Source organism: Lolium rigidum, chromosome 7 (genome assembly GCF_022539505.1).
Source record: "Lolium rigidum isolate FL_2022 chromosome 7, APGP_CSIRO_Lrig_0.1, whole genome shotgun sequence".
NCBI classification, from domain to species: Eukaryota; Viridiplantae; Streptophyta; class Magnoliopsida; order Poales; family Poaceae; genus Lolium; species Lolium rigidum.
In genome coordinates this window covers 178888141-178914729 of record NC_061514.1, presented here as the reverse complement: position 1 = coordinate 178914729, position 26589 = coordinate 178888141, and the positions used below count along the sequence as shown (strand labels likewise).

The following is a 26589-nucleotide window of genomic DNA, read 5'->3' as shown; positions in this document are numbered from 1 at the left end:
GGTGGAATTCGTTCGGTACATTTTACTGTTGCCACTCCACTCCCCCTTCGAGCATCCGCACTGCTAGGGTTCATCGCCGCTCCGCCGCCGCTGCTCCCTCACCGCTGTTGCCGCTTAGAGCACGGCCGGCGCCTTCCTCGATCCGCCGCCTCCCCCGCCCCTCACCCTTGTTGTCGCTCGCACATCTCCACTCGCAGCAGCGAGGACAAGTTCCGCAATCCGCCGCCGCTCCTCCGCTGCTCATCGGCCGCTCTCCCGCAGCAGACGCAGTTCCCCCGCTTTCGGTCGCGGCCCGTCTCTGCACCCTAGATGGAGCACCTCGAGGGGGAGACCGCCGCGGAGCACGCTGAGTTATCCGCCGGCGGCGGTTGCAGCGAGGACTGCCTCAGCGCCCTACCCGACGACGTCCTTCTCCACATCCTTCGCGTTCTCGGCAGCACCACCACCGCTGCTCGCACCAGCGTCCTTTCCCGCCGCTGGCGCCGCCTCTGGGTCCTCCTCCCGGACCTCTACTTCGTCCTTGGCGCCAACCCAGACAGTATGCGCGGCGCCCTCGCCGCTCTCGAAGCGATGTCAGACGACGAAGCGCCGCCGCTCCGGAAACTCTATTTCTTCGTCTTCAGCGAGCACGCCTCCCCCGACTCCCTGGCGGCCTGGCTCCCCATCGCAGCCCGCCGCCTCACCGGCCTTCTCCATGTCATCATTTTGGGCGATGCGGGGGAAGACGGAAGAGTTGCCTTTGAGCTGCCCTGCTTCGAGAGAGCCACCGAGATGAAGCTCCGTCTAGGGTTTCTTAGCCTCACCCTGCCGCCTTCCGGCGTATTCGCCAGGCTCACCGATTTATCCCTGGACAACCTCCACCTACATGGTCCTTGCGGGATCGGTGAAGCCGTCTCCTCGCCACGGTGTCCATCCTTGCAAAGACTCACGGTGGTCAATGCCCAGGGTCTGGGAAATTTTGCCATCCACTCAGAGTCTCTCCTGAAAATAAGGCTGGAGAAATCGTGTGGATTGCAGCAGCTGACTATCGTGGCACCAGCACTCAAAAAGTTAACTGTGTTCTACTGCTTTGCTCATGATTCAAATCCGAGTCAACCTGTTGCCGACATCGCAGCACCTCAACTGGTGTCACTCCACTGGAGGGATGCTTATCATCCAAGCTCTGTCCAGTTTGGCGAGATGGCGCAGCTGGAATTGCTGGGCGCCACCTTTTTCCTTGTAGATGAAGCAGATGGCTATGAACACAATCGCGACTGCGTCAGGCTGTTGCGCCACTTTCAGGATGTCAGCACTCTTACTCTCGAGCTGGCCTATATGCCAGAAGATATCGAGGTGAATACACATGTCTTATTGTCTTTCAAGTTAAGGAATGTGCCATTTGAGATATGGAGTTCAGGTTAAATAATGTGCCATTTTGGGTTGTAGTCTAGTATGTGTGGCATGTACATCATCAAGATGATGGTGCCATTTGAGATATATGGAGTTCAGGTTAAAGAATGTGCTATTTTGGGTAGGAGTCTAAGATAATTGTGCCATTTGAGAATAGCCAGGCACAATTCTTGCTTGCTTAGATTTTTTTCTTTATTTGAGGAAATGACATAAAATCTGTCCACCGGTGCTACTGCACTAGCAGCATCTCACGGACTATAAAGCCATACTCTAAAATTTAGTTAGCTTGAGACCTCTGTCCATAAAAGGTTGTCTTAACTTTATCAAAATTTCGATGAAGGTAGACACTATTTAGTGCATAGATACATCGAAATTTAGGCAAATAAATATTTTTATGGACGCAGGGAGTATGCCACTGATCCTATAACAGAAATCTGAAGTGAACTTGTTAATTATGGTAATAGCTTTGTGGAAAATGAGATGCATGTGTCCATTTCGAAGTTACATAACCTGTAACTTTTACTTTGCATGAACCTACAGGAGGACTTAGGTGAGCATCACTACTTGATGGAAGACATGACAAGGCTCCCTTATGTTACATTCTTGACCCTGCTTATTACTGCAAAGGGACATTCCTTTGGAGCCAGCTCTTTCCACGTTCTCAGGACGTGCACTAGTATAAGAAAGTTGAAGCTAATATTTACTTCTTCTGTGGACTTGGAGGTAAAGCTATCCTTAGTTTGTTTACTATTACTTTAGTTACCAGTGGTGCCACTTAAAACAACATGCATTTCTTGCCACCCTGGGGCTTTATCTGATAGTTGCCGTACTCTAGGTGTTGGTTTGATACCAGTGCTTTGATCCCAAGCTTATACTCCTATGTGGCAACTATATGGTTTATGCCTCTCGTGATTATAACATTTTGTTCTTCTGGATTGATAAAAGTGGCATTCTACTTGCGTTGTAGTAGATTTCACTTCTGAATATTATCAGTATGTTAGAAATATATGGCAGTGGATGGGAAATTAGCCTAGTTATTCTGTACATGGCAGGCTCAATCTTGATAACACAGTTAGGATTTAGGATATAGTAGTATTATGCTTATGGCATGAGCTTTTCTAAAAGTTCCATCAGTAACAAACCAAGCCTAAGGTCGATCAGAAATCTTCTTGAATATGGGCTGTTGGTAGCACTGTATCTGAGTAAATTTTATAGGTTAACACTTTCACTTTGCACAGAATAAGCACATTTTGTTGCATAGGTTGGCCTTCAGATAATTTCTAGGTGGTGCTCTATTGTAAATTTTGTTAATGACATATCTATAAGTAATAAGGTAGTCTTCGCAAAAAGTAAGTAATAAGATAGTCATACATCTTTCAGTTTCCTCTCATGTCTATGTGGTCAAGCTGTAGCAGTTATACTTACTAAGTTGATGTGTGCCCCCATTTCAGGCAGAACCTGCTTGTGCATCAGGTTGCTTCTGTGATCATCCACCAAACTGGAAAACCGAGGAACTTGTGCTGAATCGCCTTCAAGAAGTAGAAATCATTTACTTGAAAGGAACTGAACATGATTTTGCTCTTGTCAAACGATTATTCAGTTGGGCAACAGCACTAACAACAATGACAATAAGTTTCCATCTCTTAATCACCGAGAGCATGGCCAAAGAGTTCTGCCAGAGGATACTAGGCTTCTCCAAGCCAGACATATGTCTAAAATTTTACGTGTACCATGACTTCTATAAGAAAGTCTTGTATGTTCCAGAAGACTAAGGTGTGGGCTTGCTGTTTGCACTTTTGGTATTTCGTGGCTTTTGGTATTTAGCTGTACCCTGTGCAAACATCAAAAGTCTAGCAGATCCTTCTGAAATGATACCATGTCATCCATCACGATTTACTTATTCCGTGTTATGTTTTACATAAGGAGGTTTAAACGTTGTTCACAAGCTATATGTGTGCAAGATCCAAACGTTGGCAAGATCCAAACGTTGGCATGTTGAAGAGTGATGATGAACTGTTTTGGATAGTTCACTGCAATGACCCTGCAATTATGTTCAAGTGTTGGTAAAGTTTGTCTCGCCGTCTTCTCCAGACAATACATACTCATGCGCAGGTTACCTGTACAGGGTATGTATGTTGGGCTACTATCTTCTTTATCTTATGGTTAGGGCTTCTAGCTTGATCTATGATACTGCAATATGTGATATGGCAATTTACCTCCAATAGAATTAAAGGAATAATGTTTACAATATGCCTATGTTACAGGAGCTCGAATCAACCTTTCTGAACAGAAAAAAAAACCCGGTTCCATACAACCCATTGAGGTGCTGTTATTTGTGGCCAAATAAACAATCAATGACACAACAAAAAGATTATTACATGGCAACATCAAGAACTACACCTGATTCCCTACTGGTTGGAGAGAGAATGGGAACTTTCAACTTTATCTACATCTAACCTAATTCTATGTTACATGATAAATGCCAGCAATATTTCCCTGGAAGATAGAGCACCCATGCTGTCATGGATCTCACTCCTTCAGCAGCATTCAGTTGTCATCATACTCTGAGTCTTCACAGTTCAATGAACATCTAGTCGTCGCTATTTTACAAGAACCCAATAAACTGTGGGCAATCATATGGTGCAAGTGCAACCGCTGCTCGATTCTTAAAAGTTAAGATGGCGGCTGCAAAATATTGGTGGCTGTTGTTGCAAGAAGGGATCCTCAGAGATGCAGTACAGCTTATCCTTATAAGGTACAATCCTAGCAGAGGCAGGTTCATTTCCTTCTCTCGTCTTCTTATTCTTTCTCTATTATGTGTTAATCATGTCTTCATTTGATACTACCCAAAGGAGCTGTACCCCTGAACAAGATCCCAGATATAAGCGGCATTACTCACTGCACCCAGCACTCTATGTGTTTAGAGCAGAACCTGCTTTCCATTGGGCCTTGGCAGTGGACTAGGCTGAGGGTTTGCCATCGGAAAATGCATGGGGTTCGTTGAGATGGCGAAAGAACCATGATTGGAGGCTAAAGCTAATGGTTGAGGTGGAAAATTAGGTGTTACTTCCTGGATTGTTAGTGGCGTCAGTCGAAAAGTGGATGATTCAAATGGCCTAGCATTGTTTGGTTCACTGTCAAATGAAAAAAAGAAAGCATATTAGGATCTAGCAAATCAAAATGGAATAAGAAAAACTTATTTTGAAGATACCGGTAAATAAAAGGAAGCTACTCACCCAACAGTGTTCTTTCCTTTCACATATGGTTCACTCCTCGAGGATGGTTTGTCTCTGAAGCCGTATCCGTTATCCTGGCATACAACAGAGAGGTTATATGCATGCCAATCTCAGAATCATTTCCGACCTTTTACAGGGGGTGTGTATCAAGATGCCATGTGGCAAGAGAGACTTACATGGACTTTAATTCCCGCAAAGGCATGTATGGAACCATGTTTGCTGTAATGACTTGAATTCCGGATAAATGGATGGTCCAACAGCTCGGTTGCGGTTGGCCTCTCCGCAGGATTCCTCTTGAAACACATTTGCAGAAAACCTTTTCCCTCTTGGGATAAATTCTCAGGAATTGGTGGGTCTTTATGCAAAACCTTAAACATTGCAGCTGGCTGCAGTACAGAAAAGGTTTCTTAGATTATAAAACCATAATGTTAATACCCAGTATTCTAGGAAAAAAATGTTGATACCCAAATCAACAAGTTACTAGTGATAGCTAATAACATTTCTTATGTTAACTTCTGTAACAATCTATTTGATCTACTATGACAACATATTCAGGCCCTCTAGCCCAACGTTCCTGTTCCAGCCCTGACATGTGATGGGAGTATGAGAAGGAAAGCTTCAAGCTCTCAATAATATCAATTTGAGTAACATAGACCTTTTCTCTGAGAATGCCAGGCATTATTTGCATGGCATTTTTCAAATTCAGTGAGAAGTCATGTAAAGAAATAATGAGCATGTACATGAGACTAGTCACTAGCACTGAAATACTATACTTCCCACCCGACATTTTCGTTTGGGTGAAGTACTCCACTTTATATAATTCTATCTCCCTTGCTAAAGAAAATGGTTTTATGCACACTAGGCAAAGTCGTGAAATGCATGTTAGTAAGCTTACTGTAAAGCTAAACGCCCCAAGTTATTACCCCTTCAAGATCACTCCAAGGAGGTTTCCCATCAGAACATCTCAATGATGGTGCAACCAAGACTCCAGATATCAACAGCAAGATCATAGCCTACATCTTTAGATAGAGTAGCCTGAACCATCTGTACAAGAAGAAACAAATCAAAATTCAGCAAGCACAAACTAAATTTCCGCAATGTTAATTAACTTGAATACAATACTTTATCAGACTTTTCTGTAACATAGCAATTTAATTTCTGCGATGAACCTAATAAGCTGCCTCTTGCACTAGAGAAATTTAGTGATGTTGCTGTTGTTTCAACTTTTCAGGTCATATATCTGTCGTACTAAACGACCATATGGTTGCCTACATCTTTCTCTCTTTTTTTTTTTCTTTTGTGAGGGGAACCATCTTCCCAGTGGTGAGGTTGATATGTCAAAAAGTACAATGTTGTCTTTTAACTGATTTCACACGAAGAAATAACAACTGATTCCATCAAACAAAGAACAATTCATAAACCGAGTTTGGAGCTGTACTGGCCCATGTAAGTTGTAATAATGCACATGCTTTGGATGTATGTAATCCAAAAAAGGTAAAGCGAGCATGATGAGCCACGGCAGTACAAAGTTAAAGAAAATCACTACTCCCTCCGGTCCATATTAATTGACTATAATATGGATGTATCTAGACATATTTTAATTCTAGATACATCCATATTAACGACAATTAATATGAATCAGAGGGAGTACATATATAAAAGAAATAGATATGATTACCTCTGGGGCCATCCAGTATGGTGTTCCCTTCAATGAAAGATTAGGGGCTGCAGTACTTAACTGGTAAAAACAGAGTACTGTCAACTGTACATAAACGAGAGGATACATAGGAAATGTTTACAATTATTATATAAGTAGCCCTATCTGAGCAAGATTTCAAAAGTTGTAGATTGGCCCTTCTCTTAAAAAAGTTATTCTGGATGCTACAATAGCATGAACAAAAGAAAGTTGTAACCAAATTATTCTGCAAGTATCAAACATGATTCAACTAGTAATAGAATTTCTATTTTGACTTGTTCGACTAAAAAACAAGTCCATACATTTGCAATTATTGAGTTTGATGAAAAGGCAATGTTGTTGTCAGTTTCTAAACAATAATCAATTAGTAGCACCACCAAAATTGTCATACAAAATGCTAGAAATGGCAAACACAATTATATGGGACATCAATAATCAATAACATACAGCAGACAAGAGATGTGCACTTAGTTACTTGTTGAGTACATCCAACAACTTCCCCATTATCGTAATGATAGATAGGTTTGGATAAATAGTTGATGATTGATTCGGCTGGTGTTCAACTAATGCTTTGCCAATGCACCTTCAAATATTAAAATGAATAGGCACAGCATACTAAACGTGAAAACTGCTAATAAGCTATGCAAGGATATACTTACATGCTTGGCCATTCCAAAGTCGGCCAATTTCACTACACCATTAATATCAACTAGCAGATTTGCTCCTTTGATATCCCTGTAAGAGTAAATTTGCTTCTTTTACATACATGGCATAAAGTGATACTAAATGGTTGAGTGCATACAGGGTTTCAAATGTATCTACAGGCAACTGACACTGAATAGATTTGAGATGATAATTTCTCCATTGCTGAGAAGGGTAGTGCAGAACAAACAACCAATAACAATATTACTGTCCCTTATGAGGTTTCGCACTGTACATTAACATATCACAATCTGGTAAACCAAACTCAGTATAAACATAGTAAAATATGCATGATAGTTTTGTTTGAAAATCTAAAATAACAGTACAGAAAATCACATGGAACAGTGAGAAATCATGAGTTCACATAACAACTGTTCTAGCAATAAGAAGACGTAAGACCAAGTATATGTATAGAAGCACACACCTGTGCATAATCTTTTGGCCATGCAAAAACGCTAGACCTCTAAGAATATGGCGGGTGAAGTTTCGGACAACTGATTCTGTTATTGCTCCATAATGTTGTTTGACATACTTATTAATCGAACCCGGATGTACATATTCCAGGTAAATGTAGAAGCGGTCTTCAATCTGCAAGGTCCTCCAAGAAATAAGATGTTGTTATAGTAGCAACTTGATTACTTAGCTCAGCTTAGAGTGGTGAACTTACAGTGTCACTGCCATAATACTGAACTATGTTTTCATGCTTAAATTGACTTAGGAACTTTATTTCCTGAAACAAATGAAAATAGGTCAACAAAGGCATCTTTGTAACTTGCATATACATCAGGATAAAGGAGGAAATGCAAGTACTAAATCACTATTAGTCTATTTCAATGTACAATGGAAGCAAATATCAATTCGCAGAAAGGTGGCATGACCAGAGTGTTCTGGAGACTAAGTTCATCTGTGGTATAGACTCAGGCCTGAGTGAAAACCATAAGGTAAGCACATGACATGCTACTTTTATAGGTAATAGTTGGAAGAAGCACAATAAACTCAAGCAGCTACGGAGTAGAAACTTGTTTCTTAGAAAAATCAACAGGAATAATAACATAAAAAGATTCCAAATGAAACAACTGAAGTGATAAAAAAATCTAATTCCCTGTTTCTGAACAGTAAAAAAGCATGTACTCTATTCAGATGGTAAGTCAAATTTAATAACCTGGTCCAATTGCTTCAAAGACTCAACAGATTTAGCATCATCAGGAATTATGTTAACCTCTTTCATCGCACAAAGAGCTCCAGTATTCCTACAAGCAATGGCAGTATACCAAAATCCAGAACTCAATGAAGTAATAAGTCAACAATGATATAGCTAATACACTTCCATACCTATTGGTAGCTTCATATACACAGCCAAATGTACCACTGCCTAGAAGTTTTCCTTTTTGCCACTGACAAGCCACTGAGGGCATTTCAACTTTTGGAGAAGGCTGGGTGCTGAAAGATGTTTGCATAGGGCTTGTAGCGCCAGGAGGAAGTGGTAATGGATGGAAACTGACACTTCCATTGCCTTCGGCACGTGAAATTTGGTTTTCTGGGAACCTTTTAGGGTGTGGTGATGGAGGGGCACTGGTATTCCTTGGGATAAGAAGGGGACTTCTGAATGCAGCAGAGTAGTGAGATAGGTCTGAAGACCCTGTAAAATTTTCAGGTGAAGTCCGAGGAGACGGAGCTCCCGGAAAATCTATTGTGTGGATCGATGGAGCTGACCACACTTGCGGACCTTGAGCATATGCCGCAGCAGATGAGACGTCAGCACTGCTCAATCTTCGAGGGCTGCCTACAGGACTGGAAAATCCACTGCTTGGAGCGCTTTTAGCGGGAATGTTCAATCTGAAGTTGGCTGTTTCAGCTGAACTCTTATCCTGGAATTTCTCACGGAGTCCCTTTCTTTGGTGACTAGAGGTAGGCCGCTTTGTACCATTTGGGCCTAAATCATTATGCTCAGCAAACTTTTGGCCTGTCACCCTGTAACCACAAGATTAGGAAGAATCAGGAAATAATGCAAGGAGCTATTACTAGTATTTCTATATGCAGATCGTTGGAACCCCGAATATCTTTCACCTAATTCTGAACTGTGAGAGATTTCTCTAAAATATGACGATGGCCTAATGAAAGAAAAAAAAAGTCTAATTCATTGCAAATCTCGTAGTTTCACACATATATTATACGTACTAGACACAACGGAAGACAAGGCAGGGAAAATAATAAGAAAACGTAGTACGGTACGATGAAAAATTTCATGAATCAACATTACCTTGGTATTTGCAACGACGGCTTCTCGTTCCCGCCTTCTGCGCCCCCGCCGGCTCCAGGGTCTCCAGCTCCGTGGGGGGCTTCGGCGACGGTAACGGCAGGGGGTGCAGCACGGGCGAGGAGGCGGACCTCGGCGGCGGGGCTACCACCCCATCCGCGGCGTTGGAGGACCTCAAGATCGGGGGTCCGAGCCCAACGGCATCAGACGCGGAGGCGCGTCCCCTTGAGTGCGGCGGCGAGGAGGGCGAGGTGACGTCGATGCCGAGGTCGGCGAGCAGCTTGTCGAGGTCGTCGACGTGGCGCAGCTTCCGTTGCCGCGTGAGCTGGCGCGGCTGGCGGTGAGGCCGCCCGAAGAGAAGGTCCCCGGCGTCGTCGGAGCCCGTGCGTCGCGGCTGCGCGCGCGAGGTGGAGGCCCGCGCCGGGGAGGCCGGGGCAGAGGAGGAGGAGGCGGCGGTGGCGGAGAGGTGGAAGGTGGACTTGGAGCGCTTCCACCACGACGGCATCACGGGGGCCCGCGACGAGAGGCTGGCCGTGGGCGTGGGGTTAATGGCATCGGAGCCGGAGAGGGAGTGGACGGAAACGACGACGACGGCGGCGACCTCCGGCCTCGCCAAAGAAAAAAAAAATCACCTTTTTTTGTTTGGATTCTTGGCTGGTTTTTTTGGGTGGTCTGTCGTTGTGATTCGCGGCGTTTTAGGGAGGGAAAGAAATGGAACGCAACGCACGCGGCATCGGGGAAGAAGAAAGTCTTACGTACGTACCAGTCAACTCGCGCCATGTCTTCCGTTGATCAAATATTACAGTCTTCTGCCACTGATGAGCGGAGAACTACGTACATAAACATCATCTTCTCCGATCCAGTAGTGGTGAATCAAATAAGGCGCTCTGGTTGATCCACGTTTTTGTTTTGTTTTGCATATGGGTCCTGCCTGCAGCGACCAAAACGAGTTTGCCCCGGCAGTCTGCGCACGCGTATACATGCAAGAACGATAAAATAAGTCTTTTCTTGAAAAGTCCGCACAAAGAACTGGTTTTGAAAAGAATCCACGAAAACTAAGCCATTTGCATGGCGCCGGCTTCATCCTTTCCAGCATGAAACTGCATTTGCCTACTCCATACTCTACGCCATGAAATCACCGCCGATGGTTCCATGCTTTGAAGCATGAAGCCGTCCGCTGCGGCTCCGTGGTATAAATGGTCTGAAGTATGAAGCCGCCTCTCTATGGCACCATAGTTTGTCCCAAATTTACAACTTGGCAGCAACACCAAGGATGCATTAACAGTTTAAACAATATATCATTTTAACTGCAAACATCACCAATTTGCAACACATTGTACATTTTAACAGCAAACAACACTAATTTTCACAACAAGTTAACCACAAGGCGATAAACACATATCCACGACAATTAAGTTCACGACAAGTTCAACACAAGGCGGCCAAAAGGGCCATATATTCTGCATGAATGGGCGAAGAAGCATGCACATCATGACGGACCGGGCACGTAAGGCACACAAGGGAGCTATCATCGAATCATCGGGCGAGGATGAGGAGATGCCTCGAATGCGAATAAGGAGCGGGAAGGATGAGAGTCGCTCGAAGAAGAATAAGGATCGTCACACGTCCAAAAGGGGAAGGGGAAATAGATTGAACTTATGTGTTATTGTCTCTTGTTGAGATTGAACTTTATCACCCTCGTGAACATATGTTTATCGCCTCCTGAACTTGTTGTCAACTTTCAGTTGTTGTGGAAATTGGTGATGTTTGTTGTTCAAATGCTATTGTCATGTTGCACTTTAGTGATGTTTACAGTTAAAATGCTATTGTTTAAACCGTTAACACATGCTTTGTTGGGGAATACACTACAAAAAACAAAAAAAATCCATCGCGCATAAACCAAGATCATATGCGAGAGGAGCGGTAACGGATAATTCGTCGTAGATCGAACTAGCAGCAAGTTGTCGATGACAAGGTTGATGAAGACGTGAGTCGATCCCCGGAACTAGCCTCGTCTACTCGTGATGAGATGTGTTATCCTTCCCACAAACCGCTCCACGATCCAAGTGTCGCAAGTGCAACCACCTCCACGGTATCCACATGTACGGGAGAAGATTCACCATGTCGAAGTGTGATAAAGTGCATCGTCAAAACAGTGAACATTTCGATGAAGATTTGGTGCTCTGTGATCGCCGTCTAGATTAGAACTAAATAGTGTAGACGACCCGGTAGTGTTCCCGCGAACGAAAGAGAGAGGAGATGACCTAGGGCTGGTAGGCCCTAGGGTTTTGGTCAATGACAATGAGGCGACGACGACATGATGGCGATGGCATCGTCAGAGCAAGACGGTGATGATGATCTAGGGTTTGGGTGCTAGGAGGTGTCGGCCAAGAAAGGGCAAGGATACGACTTTGGATGCCCTTGGTGTTCCTCTTCCCTTCTTTATATAGGCGTCCATGCCCTAGGTCGGCCAATCCAAGGGAGGAATGAATCCCTCCCTGATTCGGCCAACCCTTGCCCACAAGGTAACATGGTGTGGAATGCCAGGGGTCCTTTCGGACTCCTCTAAAATATTTCGGAACCTTTCAGACGTCATATTATTCCTCAAATTTCTAGAACCTTCTGATACCTTCCATATATACGTCAGCAACCATTCCAGACACTAACGACACCCTTTTGGACACATTCGGGGTCATCTGGGACCTTTGGTGCAAGAATAGGGCTTGAGTTGTGTAGTGACCGTGCACACCACTTCATGTTGTAGTGTACACGTTGTTGGAACCCTCAAGGAACACCATCCATGAACGTTACACCCAACATAGTACATCAACAGAATCATCACGGGTCCAAAGGTGTCTACCTATAGCCTCTCATCGCAAGAGATCCTTGATGCCCACAAGTATATGGGATCGCTGAAATCTTTGATGAGAAGTATTACCTAAATTCATAGTTTGACTTAAGGGGAACACAAGAATACCAAACAGACTTCAGCAATTGAAACGTCACTCTCAACCACACATGTATACCAATAAACTCACAAAGAAAGTGGTGATTTTATAGCAGTTGATTCAAAGTAGTATAGACAATGAGGCGACGACGACATGATGGTGATGGCGTCCATTATATCTCTTTTGCTATCATGTTCTAAGCATCTCTGATCATAAGTAGAATTATTTAAACCATTAACATAAGATACATCAGTAGGAAGTGATAGAATGTCTCTCTTATTATGGATCACTTCCTCTTCTTAAATATGCCAATCATTATAATTCCGATGAATGGTGTCCAATAATTCTCTAGCTTCCTCCACGGTTCTGTACCTGAAATTGTTACCTGCAACACTCTCTAGATAAGATCTAGATCCTTCAATTAGCCTATTATAAAATTTGTCAAGTAATTGATTCTCTTTAAATAGCAGGAGTTGTAGTAGACATTCTATATAGTGACGAACTTGTTTGAGAAATAGCTTTCTTTTAAATAGCAGGAGTAGTAGCAACATTAGGTGAAAAGTGTGGCCTAGAAGGCTAACCCTTACCTCTCCTTGTAGCGGAAGGCACAATTACCTTCTTAGCAGGTTCCTTATCCTTTCCGATGATGAGAAACAAATAAGTGCAGCAAGTAAATGATAACAAGTGGTATTACCAATAAATCTAGGTTCCCTGTCAATGGCACCAGAAAATATCTTGGTGCCCACAAGTATAGGGGATCGCTGAAATCTTCGATGGGAAATATTACCCAAATTTATAGTTTGACTCAAGGGGAACGCAAGAATACCAATAAGACTTTCGCAATTGAGATGTCACTCTCAACCACACTGTATATCAATAAACTCACAAAGCAAGTGGTGATTTTATAGCAGTTGGATCTAAGTAGTAAAGACAAGCAGTAAATAATAGCAGCTGATTTCCAATTTTCACCCGAAGTAGTGATGTGTAACTCTCAGTGGCTAAAAGTGTAGACATGAGGTAGTAGTGGGGTGTTGTATACATGATATTGATCATATAATGTAATCCAACTAACACATCATCCATCTCTAATTCAGTTGTGTGTAGGTGTGTGATCCAACTATAGCTATGCATACTAACAAAGAGAATTTGCATAACATCTTTTATCTTGCTTACCCATTTTACCGGGGCCAACTTGGGACTACAAGAAATTAAGATCTACCTTTTAGAATAACCCGGAACAAAGCATTAAGTTTCATGAACACACATTATCCTCGAGGTATCACATATTCCCCTTGTTTTTCCCTATCAGATCACCTTAGGGATTCACAGGGTCAACATAATAATAAGTAATACACCTTGCAAATAGATACCAACCTCATATATATGATAAAGCAATATAGGTTCAGTACTGAAATAATGTCACTCGGGCCCTAGTAACAAGCATTAAACATAGCAAAGGTGTACCAGCACTCATACATGAATATCCTCAAGACAAACACCTCAAATCTCGATACATATGGATGATTACATGATCAGTCTCATCCAAACCCCATCCACCTCTTAAGCCTATAGAGAACTACTCACTCATGGTGATGGAGAGTGAGCCCATGGTTGTTGGTGATGACGTTGGCGGCGGTGATGATGCAGAAGCCCTCGAAATCCCTTTCACCGGGGTGAAGAGCAGGATCAATCTGACCCCCAAAATGAAGATCGTGTTATCGTCATCGCTCTGTTTCACGAAACACTTCGTGCCTCCGACAGGGTAGGTTTTAAGGGTATATAAGGCACCACGCGGAGGGGGAGGCGAGATGATGTTCAAGGGCCAGAAGGGCCTAGGTGGCGCACCCAGCCTTGGGGCGCGCCACCTGTGCTCTTTTGAGCCCCATGGCCCCTCTCGTCTGGTCCAATGCTCCAGTCCCTTTATTTGGTGAAAACTTCCGTGGTCTTTTTGTTGGAGATATGCCCAAGAGGCAATAATAAATTAGTTATTGTTATATCTTGGTGTTCATGATAAATGTTTACATCCCATGCTATAATTGTATTAACCGAAACATTGATACATGTGTGTTATGTAAACAACAAGGAGTCCCTAGTAAGCCTCTTGTATAACTAGCTTGTTGATTAACGGATGATCATGGTTTCGTGATCATGAACATTGGATGTTGTTAATAACAAGGTTATGTCATTGGGTGAATGATATAATGGACATACACCCAAATAAGCGTAGCATGTGATCAAGTCATTAAGTTCAACTTGCTATAAGCTTTCGATACATAGTTACCTAGTCCTTCGACCATGAGATTATGTAAATCACTTACACCGGAAGGGTACTTTGATTACATCAAATGCCATTGCGTAAATTGGTGGTTATAAAGATGGGATTAAGTATTCGGAAAGTATGAGTTGAGGCGTATGGATCAATAGTGGGATTTGTCCATCCTGATGACTGATAGATATACTCTGGGCCCTCTCGGTGGAATGTCGTCTGATTAGCTTGCAAGCATATGATTGGATCACAAGAGATGACATACCACGGTACGAGTAAAGAGTACTTGTCGGTAACGAGGTTGAACAAGGTATGGAGATACCGATGATCGAACCTCGGACAAGTAAAATATCGCGTGACAAAGGGAATCAGCATCGTATGTAAATGGTTCAATCGATCACTAAGTCGTTGTTGAATATGTGAGAGCCATTATGGATCTCCAGATCCCGCTATTGGTTATTGGCTCGGAGAGGAGTCTCGACCATGTCTGCATAGTTCGCGAACCGTAGGGTGACGCGCTTAAGGTTCGATGTCGCATAAGTAGATTCGGAATGTGAGATGGAGACCGAAGTTTCTTCGGAGTCTCGGATGGGATCCGGGGCATCACGAGGAGATCCGGAATGGTCCGGAGAATAAGATTCATATATGGGAAGTCATTTTCAGGGTTACCGGAAAAGTTCAGGATTTTTCGGTATTGTACCGGAGGTTCTAGAAGGTTCCGGAGGGTACCATAGTGGGGCCCACCTATCCCGGACAACCAACATGGACCGGAGGGGTCGCATAGGCCCACATGGGCCATGCACACCAGCCCCCCAAGGCCCATGTGGCTGTACCAAGTGGATAAGATCAAATCCCATGAAAATAGGGACTTAACTTGGGGGAAGTTCCCCCCTTGTTTTTGGCCGACCCAAAGGCTTGGAGGAGGGGCCAAGGCAGCCCCCCCACGCCTATATAAGAGGGAGGGAGGGCTGGGGCGCAGCACATCATTCCCCAAGCCCTAGCCGCCCCTCTCTCCCTCCTCCTTCGTCCTGCGCAGGCTTGGCGAAGCCCTGCAGGAATTTCTCCTCCACCTCCACCACCACGCCGTCGTGCTGCTGGGATTCCGAGGGGATCTACCACACCTCCGCTGCCCGCTGGAACGGGGAGAGGATGGGCTTCATCAACACCGTACGCGCGACCGAGTACGGAAGTGCTGCCGGATTGCAGCACCGGGGACGATCGTCTACACCAACAACGAGATCTAATCTCGTAGGCTTTGGAAATCTTCGAGGGTTAGTCTCATATCAATCTCGTTGCTTCGATCTTGTAGATTAGATCTTGGGTGTTCCATAGATTAGATCTTGGATTTATTCTTCTTGCGGTAGGAAAATTTTTGTTTTCTATGCTACCAACCCCATCAGTGGTATCAGAGCCGTGTCTATGCATAGTTCTGTTGCACGAGTAGAACACAATGGTTTTGTGGGCGTTGATGCTTTTGTTGCTTTAGTTTGTGTATTTTGCATCTTGCGGGATGGTGGGATGAAGCGGCCCGGGCTAACTTTACATGACCGCGTCTCATGAGACTTGCTCCACGCTTGACATGCAACTTGTATTGCATAAGTGGCTTTGCGGGTGTCTGTATCTCCCACCATAGTGAAGATTCAATTTACTCTTTCTATTGACAACACTAGTATCACCGTTGTGGTTCATGTTCGTAGGTAGATTGGATCTTACTCGAAAACCCTAAACCACGTAAAATATGCAAACCAATTAGAGGCGTCTAACTTGTTTTTGCAGGGTTTGGTGATGTGATATGGCCATGATGTGATGATGATTATATTTGATGTATGAGATGTTCATTATTGTATTATGGCCTAATGGTTGTCTTTAAATTTGTTAAGACCTGCGTGTCTATTCATCATGTAATAGCTTTATTTCAAGTAGTTGTTATAGTAGCTATAAGTGATGGACAACCATGAAGCGGCGCCATGGACCTTGGTGCAATGCTGGTGATGAGGGAGATCATGTTCGTGTGCTTTGGAGATGAAGATCAAAAGCACAAGAAGAAAGGCCATATCATATCACATATTGAGAATTGCATGTGATGTTAATCCTTTATGCATCTTATCTTGCTTAGATCGCGACGGTAGCATTATAAGATGATCCCTCACATTAATATCAAGATAATAAAGTGTTCTACCCTCGTATGCACCGTTGCTACAGTTCGTCGTTTTGAAGCATCTCGTGATGATCGGATGTGATAGATTCTACGTTCACATACAATGGGTGTAAGCCATGTTTGCACACGTGAGAATACTTGGGTTTGCTTGGCGAGCCTAGCATGTACGAGACATGGCCTTGGGACACAGGAAACCGAAAGGTTGAACATTAGTCATATGGATGATATGATCAACATGTTGATGTTCACCATTGAAGCTACATCATCTCACGTGATGATCGGTTTTGGTGTAGTGGATTTGGATCGTGTACCACTTAAGTACCATGAGGGATGTTGTATTAAGTGGGAGTTCATTAGTAATTAGATTAAAACATGAACTAATTATCATGAACATAGTCCGAATAGTATTTTGAATTAAAAGTTTGTAGAATTGGCATCCGTTTTCTACCATGCGCTAGTCTTGTAATTGAGATAGAAATAATGTTAAGTCTGACAAGTAACTTTACGGACTGGTACCGTATTGTTAAAGAATCAAGATATGATTAAGTCCTAATGCAAACTTTTAGTAAACCTCACATCGATGATTCAAAGAGCAATGGTTTCAATTAGTACCAAATCATCTTGTCTCCGTGAAACTTGAAGTTCAAAACCGTTTGAAAAGTAAGGAGCTGGAAATTTTGTTTTCAGAAACAAGCAAGGTAAGAGATATGTGTGATATCTAAGACCCTATTGCAAGATGATAGAATATAATCTAGTGAGACTACATAAACTCATAAGTTTTATGGGAATGTATGAAGGTTGAAGACGCTAGGCGTCCCGATCCTCCAACTAGTTGGGCACTAACGATATTCGCATATCCATGAAGTGATCATCCTTAGTATGCACCATTGCTAAGACTCGTCGTTTCGAAGCATCACGTGATGATCGGGTGTTATAGATTCTACGTGTGCATAGAACGGGTGCAAGCCAGATTTGCACATGCGAATACTAAGGTTAAACTTTACGAGCCTAGCATGTACAGACATGGTCTCGGAAAGTCGTCATGATTTGATGGATAAAATTATGAGTGAAATTGTTCATCACATTAAAAGGTTACTAATAGTGAAATCTAGAACACTTGTCATGTGATGACCAACTTCAAAGTAAGAACCTCGAGGTTATTTGTATTTGACCAATGGACCTAAAAGTTATTGAAGGTGAAGTGTTTTCTGAGAATGGGGAAAGCTAAAAGAGAAACCACAAAAGATATTTTGGCAGAAAGAAAGAAAAAAGACTAGAAAGTCTAGCTCAGGTGTATATAGATGATATACATGTTATGGATGTATTCCTTGTTTGGTCACATAATAAAATTCTTGGGTATTTGTACCAGATTGGTTGGTATGAGATGTCATACAATACAACGCAATACAAGAATACGATGGCCTAAGTGACTGATAAGGAATATGGTAATAATGCACGTATGGAACATAATAAAGTGTTATTATGTTTGTCGTTGGCATTCTACCTAGCCCTTAGAATTTATAATAAAGAACTTAATAAATTGTTATTTTGCTCCGGTCAAATGAAAACAATGAGTTGTTCAAATTATGACATTGCTCCATGTACGATGGATAAGTTATTATAAATCTTAATGGTGAAACACACATACATAACACTGACGCTAAAATGCCATAAGGCAAATGATTTGAATTCCACTCATTAGTGGAACCGCCATTTAGGTCATGTTAGAAAGGAACGCATGAAGGAACTCCATGCAAATGGATTTTTGGAGTCATTTGATTTTTGAATCGTTTGGCGCTTGCAAATCTTTTCTAAAGAGAATGACTAAATACCGTTCATAGGCCAAGAGTTGAACAGGCAACTAACTTAGTGGAAACATACATGATGATATATGTGGTTCACTGGGAATAGTTGTGTGCGGGAGATTCTTCTACTTCATGAAAACTTCCAACAATGACTTGAGTATATATATGTGGATATATTCGATAAGGAAGAAGTTTGAAACATTTGAATGGATTCAAATAAATTTCAGCATGAAGTGGAAATCATCGTAATAGAAAAGTCAAATATCTATGATTGGATCATAGTGAAAATATTTGTATTACGAGTTTTAGCAAACATCTAAGAGAGTTATGAAGTTGTTCTACAACTCACGTTTCTTGGAGTATCATAGTGATGATGAAGTATCCGAGATACGTATCCAAACCTTGTTGGATCAAAGATGAGATAAAATATTGATGCCATTATATTTTTGTGGATTATGCTTTAGAGACTTCCGCTTTTACATCTGAATAGAGCATCATCATGATCCGTTGAAATGACACCATACAAGTTATGGCAAGGGTATAAACCCTAATAGTCCTTTCTTAAAATTTTGGTATAAGTAAATAAGTTTACAACCAAAACCGGATGAATGTCTTTGTTGGTTATCCCAAGAGAATGGATTGGGAATTCTTCCCACTATGAAGTAAAAGACAAAAGTGTTTGTTAATGTTACTTGCTTATTTCCAAGAAATTGTTTTCTAGCGAAGTATTTGAGTGGGAGGACAATGGAACTTGATAAGGTTTATGAACCTGAGCATGATGATCAGAGTAGCGCAGCATCGGAAATGGTTCCGGAAGCGGCCACGAAGATCATAGCTCCCATGTCTACAAAGAGTTATAGTCATGGAGATCGAAGTACTTATTGAACCTTGTAGGTATGGTTTACTTTGTGATCAAATAAATGATTTGTGGACAAAGGATTGATTTTGAACAATGATAAACCAACTGCAAACAAAGAAGTTATGATGGGCCCTGACTTCGTTAAAATGGCTATGCGCCATGAAATCCAAGATAGATGAATACTTTTTGAAAGTAAATGGATCTATAAAATAGATGGACTTGGATGGAATATCCTTAAAGAAACTTGACTTATCGAAAAGTTGTTTACGACAAAGTTCAAAGAGTTGACTACGATAAGATTAGATCTTCCGTGGCAATGCTTATAGTCTATGTGGATTATTCTAGTAATCGCTACATATTTCTTTTATGAGATATGATAGTAGGATGGCAGAAATACATTCCTTACCAGAAGTGTGTATGAAGGATGTATACTAGATACAACCAAGAGTTTTGCTGGTCCGTGGAATACTAGATAGGTATACAAACTTCAATTGGATGAAGTGAGTATCACGGAGTTGGAATCTTCACCGGATGAAATAGTCAAAGAGTTTTTGATTTCATGAGAAACGATGAAGATGCTTGCATTTGCAATAAATTAAGTGGGAGCGCTGAGACATATTTATAATACTTTATGTAGATGACATATAGTTGGTTATAAATGATGTAATTATATACTTGATTAAAAGGTTTCATTGAGAATTAATTTCAATGAAAGGATATGGACTGAAACATATTTAGTGTCAAGATCTATGAAGATAGATTGAAACACATAATAAGTTTAAGTCGAAGTACATAGAATGAATATTGAAGTAGTTCAATATAAAAATATTAAGAAGGTGTTCTTTTCCATGTGAAGGTTTAACAAGACTTGAGTGTATTTGTGTTGCGGTCAGAAACCCACCGGCGGGCAGCGACTGGCAACACCGTAGAGCCGGGAACAACTCAGGGCTGCGGCTGGCCCCAGTCCCTCAGAGCGACGGCCCGCAAAGCCTTCTGGTCACACGTCCGATGCTCGTCGCAAGGGCGTGCCACCTGACCTATACCTGGTCAGGAAGGTGTTGGATGATGCCTCGCTTAGTTTCCTGCATGGCATACACGTAAACGTTAAATACGAGCCTCGATCGGCTCTCAGGTTGTCCCGTGAATCGGCTCAAAGAGCCGATCCACCCATGATTCGTACGAGGTGTACGAATATATGGTGGTCCTGCTTGATCAAGATAAAGCTAAAGCGATCTACGACGATTTAGGGTTTTCACCGCATAATCGGATCATCCTACTCACGATTGGGCCTCGCGCTCGCGTACGGTGATCGTAAGCCGATCCTAGACAGGGCCTAAAAACCAACACGAGGTTGTTCCCTGGAACGTCCTGTCTAGGGCTAGCAAACTACACCCTACACGCCGCTGGATCCTCCAACCCTTTGTAAGGCCTAACTATTGCGGATATTAAACTAATCCTTGAAGAACAAGGAGCAACCGTAACGGATCGGATCTACCAAACAATGATCAAGCGGGGTGTCGCCCCTACACCTAAGATAGGTGTAAGGGCGGCTAGATGTATAAGGGTTGCACTACGACAGCATATGATACGAAGAACAATGCTAACCCTAACACATCTAAGATAACTACGTTGCTCGCCATCAAAAAGGCTTCAGCACGAGCAACGCATGAACAACGTAAATAAGCTTATGCTTGCCTAGATCGCAAGATGCGATCTAGGCAGCATGGTGCTTACCGGAAGAAACCCTCGAGACGAAGGAGTTGGCGATGCGCCGAGATTGATTTGTGTTGAACGTTGGTTGTTTCTTTCATAAACCCTAGATACATATTTATAGTCCGGCGGACTTTCTAATTCAGGCGTGCACCTAACCGTGCACGGGTTAAACTCTATCTTTTAATCTAAGATGCGATCTACTATATTACAGATACACGGGCAATCTAGCCCAAACTCTTCGTGCAAGGCCGCTTCAGAGATCTTCCATATGTAATCTTCCAAGCCCATCTTCCTTACGGCCCATCTCCTGATTTGGCCAAAATCTGGTGATAACACATGCCCCCCTGGTTTTGGCAATGATAATTCCAAAACCACTCTGTTTTTCCTTCGAAGGGTCATGCCGTGACAGATCAGAACCGTCGCAGTATTCTTTATCATGATGACTCGCCTCCTCAACTTCTCTGCACGATTTGACAATTTTTGCCCCCACCTCCTCGGAAACTGCTCGAGCAATAAATCTCCATTCTATCCCCTTTATCTACAGCATCGAACAGTTCACCTCTTCATCCCCCTGCTCCAAATTAGCAGCCAACCAAAAAACCTTCTCCTTCCATAGCCATGTCGTCCTCTTCCTCTTCTTCCGTTTCTCTCCAATCCTCTTCCTCAAGCGAATCGATCCCAGGGCACAACCAGATGGAGGCGTACAACAGGCGCGCTCCCAAGCATTGGGACGAGCGGGAGTGGGACTTCGACTTCGTGCCAGAGGGCCAACCAGAGGACCTCGTCTGGTCAGATGGGGCCATGCCCCTGACTGACGGGGAAGATGACCTCCGATTCTTGATTGACGGAGCACTGGAGACGGAGAGCGACGAGAACGACCCTCTCTTCCGTGGTAAATTCACCTCCGTCACCAAAGAAGAAACAGAGGATGATGAAGACGAAGACATCTCCTCCGACACGAAGAAGGAACAGGAGGACGACACCTCCTCCGACGAACCGCCGCCAAAGCGCATCCGTGGCTGGGCTTGGTCAGATGAGGACGATGATGATGACGAGGAAGAAGCCTCTGCTGAAGGTTACAGTAGCAGCAACGAGGAACCCGTCGACAGCAGCAATGACGGCAGCTACCCCAGCGACGGCGAAGACAAGCAACGACCCTTAGAGTAGGGACCTACTAGCATAGGAATAGCAGTAGTAACCTGCTCTCTTTTTGTTGAACAATCGGCTTCTCTTTGTAAGAAATTTATTATCAATGAAAAACTTCCTTTGATTTTGCCGATGTCCTTTATGCTGATTTAGCCGATTTTTCCTCATCTGACTTTGTCGACTGTTAGCCTAATCAATGCTCAAATGACTGATGGCCACGCATCGGTCTTTCACGATAATCTGCGAACAGGCGAATTCAGTCATCCCTCCAAGTTAGCCAGCTCTGCTGATGACAATAGTACTTGGTACAGCCGATCGCAGCAGGCCGGCGATTTGGCCTTGAGCAGGCGTCTTTAAAAGAGCCCTGGAACTGTTGCTGAATCAGCTTAGATGCTGAAACTGGTAACTCTGTAACAAAAGCACCACTCTTCAGAACAGTTGCGATGTAGAGCCAGCTGATTCCAACAAAATCGGCTCCCAGAGCCAAGAACCTTTCGGGCGAGTTGCCCCCCGAGCCTCATCTAAAGTGAGAACATTAATGAATCAGCCAAATGTGTCGCCATCGGCTTCCAAATTATAATGCAGAACCAGCCGATTCCAACAAAATCGGCTCTCCAGAGCAAAGATATTTCAGGGCGAACTGCCCCCCGAGCCTTAGTCAAGGTGAGAAAGGTAGTGAGTTAGCCAAACGTGCCGCCATTGGCCTCAAGTCATAATGCAGAGCCAGCCGATTCCAACAAAATCGGCTCCCCAGAGCAGAGAACCTTCAGGGTGAGCTGCCCCCCGAGCTTCTTCAGTCCATTTCTCGCGCCTTGTAGGTCAGATCAGCTCCTTTCCTTTCGCGGATCTGATGCAACCCATCCTTAACCTGATCTGCACGTCCAGGCTGCTCTTGGCATTGGTCAGGGTCATGATCCCTCAAACCGCCCCAGCTGATATTGCAGACTCGAGTACTTGCAAGAAGGCATTCCATTGAGGAGTTCTTCCAGTAGAGTTTCTCTTCGTGACCCACTTCCTACTCCATTGAGTCTCTGCTTATAACAGTTGTATCCCTTGAGTCGATGGCCATGCATCGGCTTTCTATCCTTAAGTCGATGTCTGCGCATCGGCTGTGCTTAAAAAAATTTTGAATTTTTTACGGCCGATTTATGTGTCGGCCCCCATACTTCAATACCCATCATCAAAGGATATCTTAGGCTGCTGGGCATTTGTAAGACGCTTCTACTGCATATCCTCGTGTTTTATCCACTTGGGTGCCCCTGAGCCGATTCTTTCAAGGGATTTGATGGTATCGGCTCTTCGGTATTCCCTGTTGGATCGAATGTTGAACCCAGGTAGAATGTACAGTGAGGATAATTTTGGCCGATTGCTGGAATCGGCCTCCACGTTGAATTGCTCAATGAAGGTTTTGTAATGTTCCTCCATAAATCCTTGAGGCCGATCTCCTGGATCGGCATCGCCACGTTTGTCCATAGACGCTGTTTTTGCCACACGGTCGGGCCCGTGGATAAGACCAACCTAGTCCCATCCTGTGTCACGTTGATGCGCTCGCAGTCGTCGAAATTGGGTGCCTCGTGTAATCTTGGAGCACCAAACTCCGTTGGAAGGACGAGCACCATGTTTGTGCCAGCCGATGTCTCATCATCGGCTTTCCTTTGCTTGGGGCGCCACTCTTTTCTTTGTGGCCGACCTTCTTCGTCCAGGGTTCGCTGAATTTTGGCGGCCAGATCAGGCCGTGCCTTCCTCAACGTGTGCAGGTATAACCTTTCAGCTTCCTCCAACCCACGCAGACGCTGAACCCTTCGCTTCTGGGAACGGCTGAGCCCATCAGGGCACCACCTTGGCCGATGATACTTGTCTTCTTCTTCATCATCGTCCTCTAGTTCCTCGAGATCTTCCACCCGAGCGGACTCAGCATGCTTGTTCCGAGGCGGGAGAGGCCCTAGACGTTTGAACACGGACACGTTAGCTGCATCCTTCTTCTTTTGTTTACATTACGGGCAATTGCCGATTGTTGGCAATCGGCTCATTCCTGAATCCCAGCAGATGTCCGAAGAAGGGGCGGTCCCGGTGCCTATCCTCGTCGTCTTGCTCCCTCGACTTTTCCTTGGCGTGGCGCTCATATCGCTCCTCGTCGTGATCATGCCGACGACGTCTCCTGTCGTCCCTAGCCAGACGATCTTTTTCATCATCGTCGTTGTATCATCGGCGTTGGTCATACCGACTCACATACTTGTTGAGGAGGTGATCGAGAGAGGTCGCTGATATCTTATGTTCTTCACTTCTCCCTCTGTGACGTAGCGCTTGCCGTCATGGCGGAGCCGATCGCGTGGAGCGGCTTCCTCTGTGTCTTTGCTATGAGAGCAGCTGCCCTCCTCTCCGTCCTTACCAGAGTGGTGCCCAGGTCCCACCATGTTGATATTGCACGAGAAATCTGGCTGGCACCCTCCATGGTAAGTATACTCCACCATGTTAACGGCGGGGAAGGGGTGTGTGTTGACCTTCATGGCGTACTGGTTGAAAATTAGCCGCCCTTTTTCTATCGCCATTTGGATCTGTTGACGCCACACCCTGCAGTCGTTAGTGGTGTGGGTGAACGTGTTATGCCACTTGCAGTATGGCTTTCCGTTCAGCTCCTGCACCGTGGGGATCTTGTGGCCTTCGGGTACCTTTAGCTGCTTCTCCGTGAGTAAGAGGTCGAAAATCTGCTCAGCTTTGGTCACGTCGAAGTCGAACCCTTTTGGAGGGCCTTGTGGCTTAACCCACTTGCGGGACACGGGGCCTGCCGCCCGAGTCCATTCAGCCACCTGCTACCTCTCGATCTCCCGCAGCACCTTCATCCTCGTCCGCCTCAACCAGGACCACCGCACGCTTGAATTTGTCCTGGTAAACATGTGGGTGGCGCTGTTCATATGCCGACAGCCTTCGCACCATGTGTGCCAATGAAGGGTAGTCTCGCTTGGGAGGCCACGTCCTTGATCGATGATGAGAGACCCACCACCGCCAACTCGATCGCTTCTTTTCACTTACGTGAACCGAATAGCATCGGTTCCTAATGGTCCTGAAGCGCTGGATGTATTCCGACACTGTTTCCCCGCGCTTCGTCGTACTTGTGCTAGATCGGCAATACCAGCCTCGGAAGCCTCCGAGTGATACCGTATGTGGAACTGCTCTTCCAACTGCTTCCAAGTCCGGATTGAGTTCGGTGGCAGCGACGTGTACCACCCGAAAGCCGATCCTGTGAGGGACTGTGCGAAGAACCTCACACGCAGCTCGTCTGATGCTGAGATCGTGCCCAGCTGTGCCAAATATCGGCTCACATGCTCGATGGAGCTGGAACCATCTGATCCACTAAACTGAAGATTTGGGTGGTAGCGGGATCAATTCGTACTCGTTGGGGTACGGCTTGGTATAGCCGAATGTCTTCCTTTTCGGCATCATGCCGAACTGATCTTTCAGAATTGTACAAATCTGATCCGCGGTGATGGCTGAAGGTGTCGAACCCTGAAGATTCGCCGGGGTGGCATACTTAGCCAGCCATGCTTGCTTTTCCGGTTCTGAGCCAACTGCAGGAGCTGAGCTCTGGAGGTTTGTCGGAGTGGCGTACTTAGCTAACCACGTTTGCTTCTCAAGATCTGCTCCCGACGTTCCTCCTGCTGTTCCAGAGACCCCTGCTGTTGCAGCCTGGTTCGAGAGTGCCCAATTACTGCAGTCCAGCACGTATGCGCACGTGTATCCGTGCGAGATCTCCTTGGGCGCCTCAGGTAGGAATTGGTAGTCACTAGGGTCACCACCAATCTTGTAGACGACGTATGCCGATGAGTTCAGCACTTCTGGTGCTGCCAACGCGAACGGCAGCGGTGGACGGGACTGGAGTGGCATCTCTCCTTTGTAAGTCCCCAGAGCTGGTCCCGACAGAGAATACTGATGGCTCATGATTTCCTGGATCACGCGCAGAGCGACACGCTCCAACGTGTTCACCAGGCTCTCGAGTGGCGGTGCGGCGAATGAGCCACCATGAAGTTGATCTCCGACGCAGCGACCTGGTGCGTTCTTCCGACGGGGCGGACAGGTCCACTCCATCGAGCGCGCCTTCGGTGAGAGCCCCTTCCACCCGATGCCATGGGAGCGGGTTCTCGTGGAAAGAGCCGATGAGGTCGGCTTCGAGGACCTGCTTTGATCTCGTCATGCTTCTTCTTGAGCTCGTCAGTCAGATCCTCGTACTTGACCGGAGTGCTTTCCGCCATCTCGGATGTAGATGGCGATGCGGTGGATGTCGAAGATTGTCCCACCGGGCGTGCCAGAATGTGTTGCGGTCAGAAACCCACCGGCGGGCAGCGACTGGCAACACCGTAGAGCCGGGAACAACTCAGGGCTGCGGCTGGCCCCAGTCCCTCAGAGCGACGGCCCGCAA

General features: G+C 44.7%; 1 protein-coding gene and 1 pseudogene across 1 annotated transcript; one reads left to right on the top strand and one right to left on the bottom strand.

Moving 5' to 3' along the window:
- The first annotated feature begins 309 nt into the window (after positions 1 to 309).
- LOC124676676 (putative F-box/FBD/LRR-repeat protein At4g03220) lies at positions 310 to 3289 on the top strand. Its single transcript, XM_047212721.1, has 3 exons — positions 310 to 1332; positions 1930 to 2112; positions 2841 to 3289. Exons 1-3 carry the CDS (start codon positions 310 to 312, stop codon positions 3159 to 3161), a joined length of 1527 nt encoding a protein of 508 aa, XP_047068677.1. The 3' UTR covers positions 3162 to 3289.
- Positions 3290 to 3645: 356 nt separating this feature from the next.
- Positions 3646 to 9829, bottom strand: LOC124678058 (annotated as a pseudogene).
- Between the last annotated feature and the right edge of the window lie 16760 nt (positions 9830 to 26589).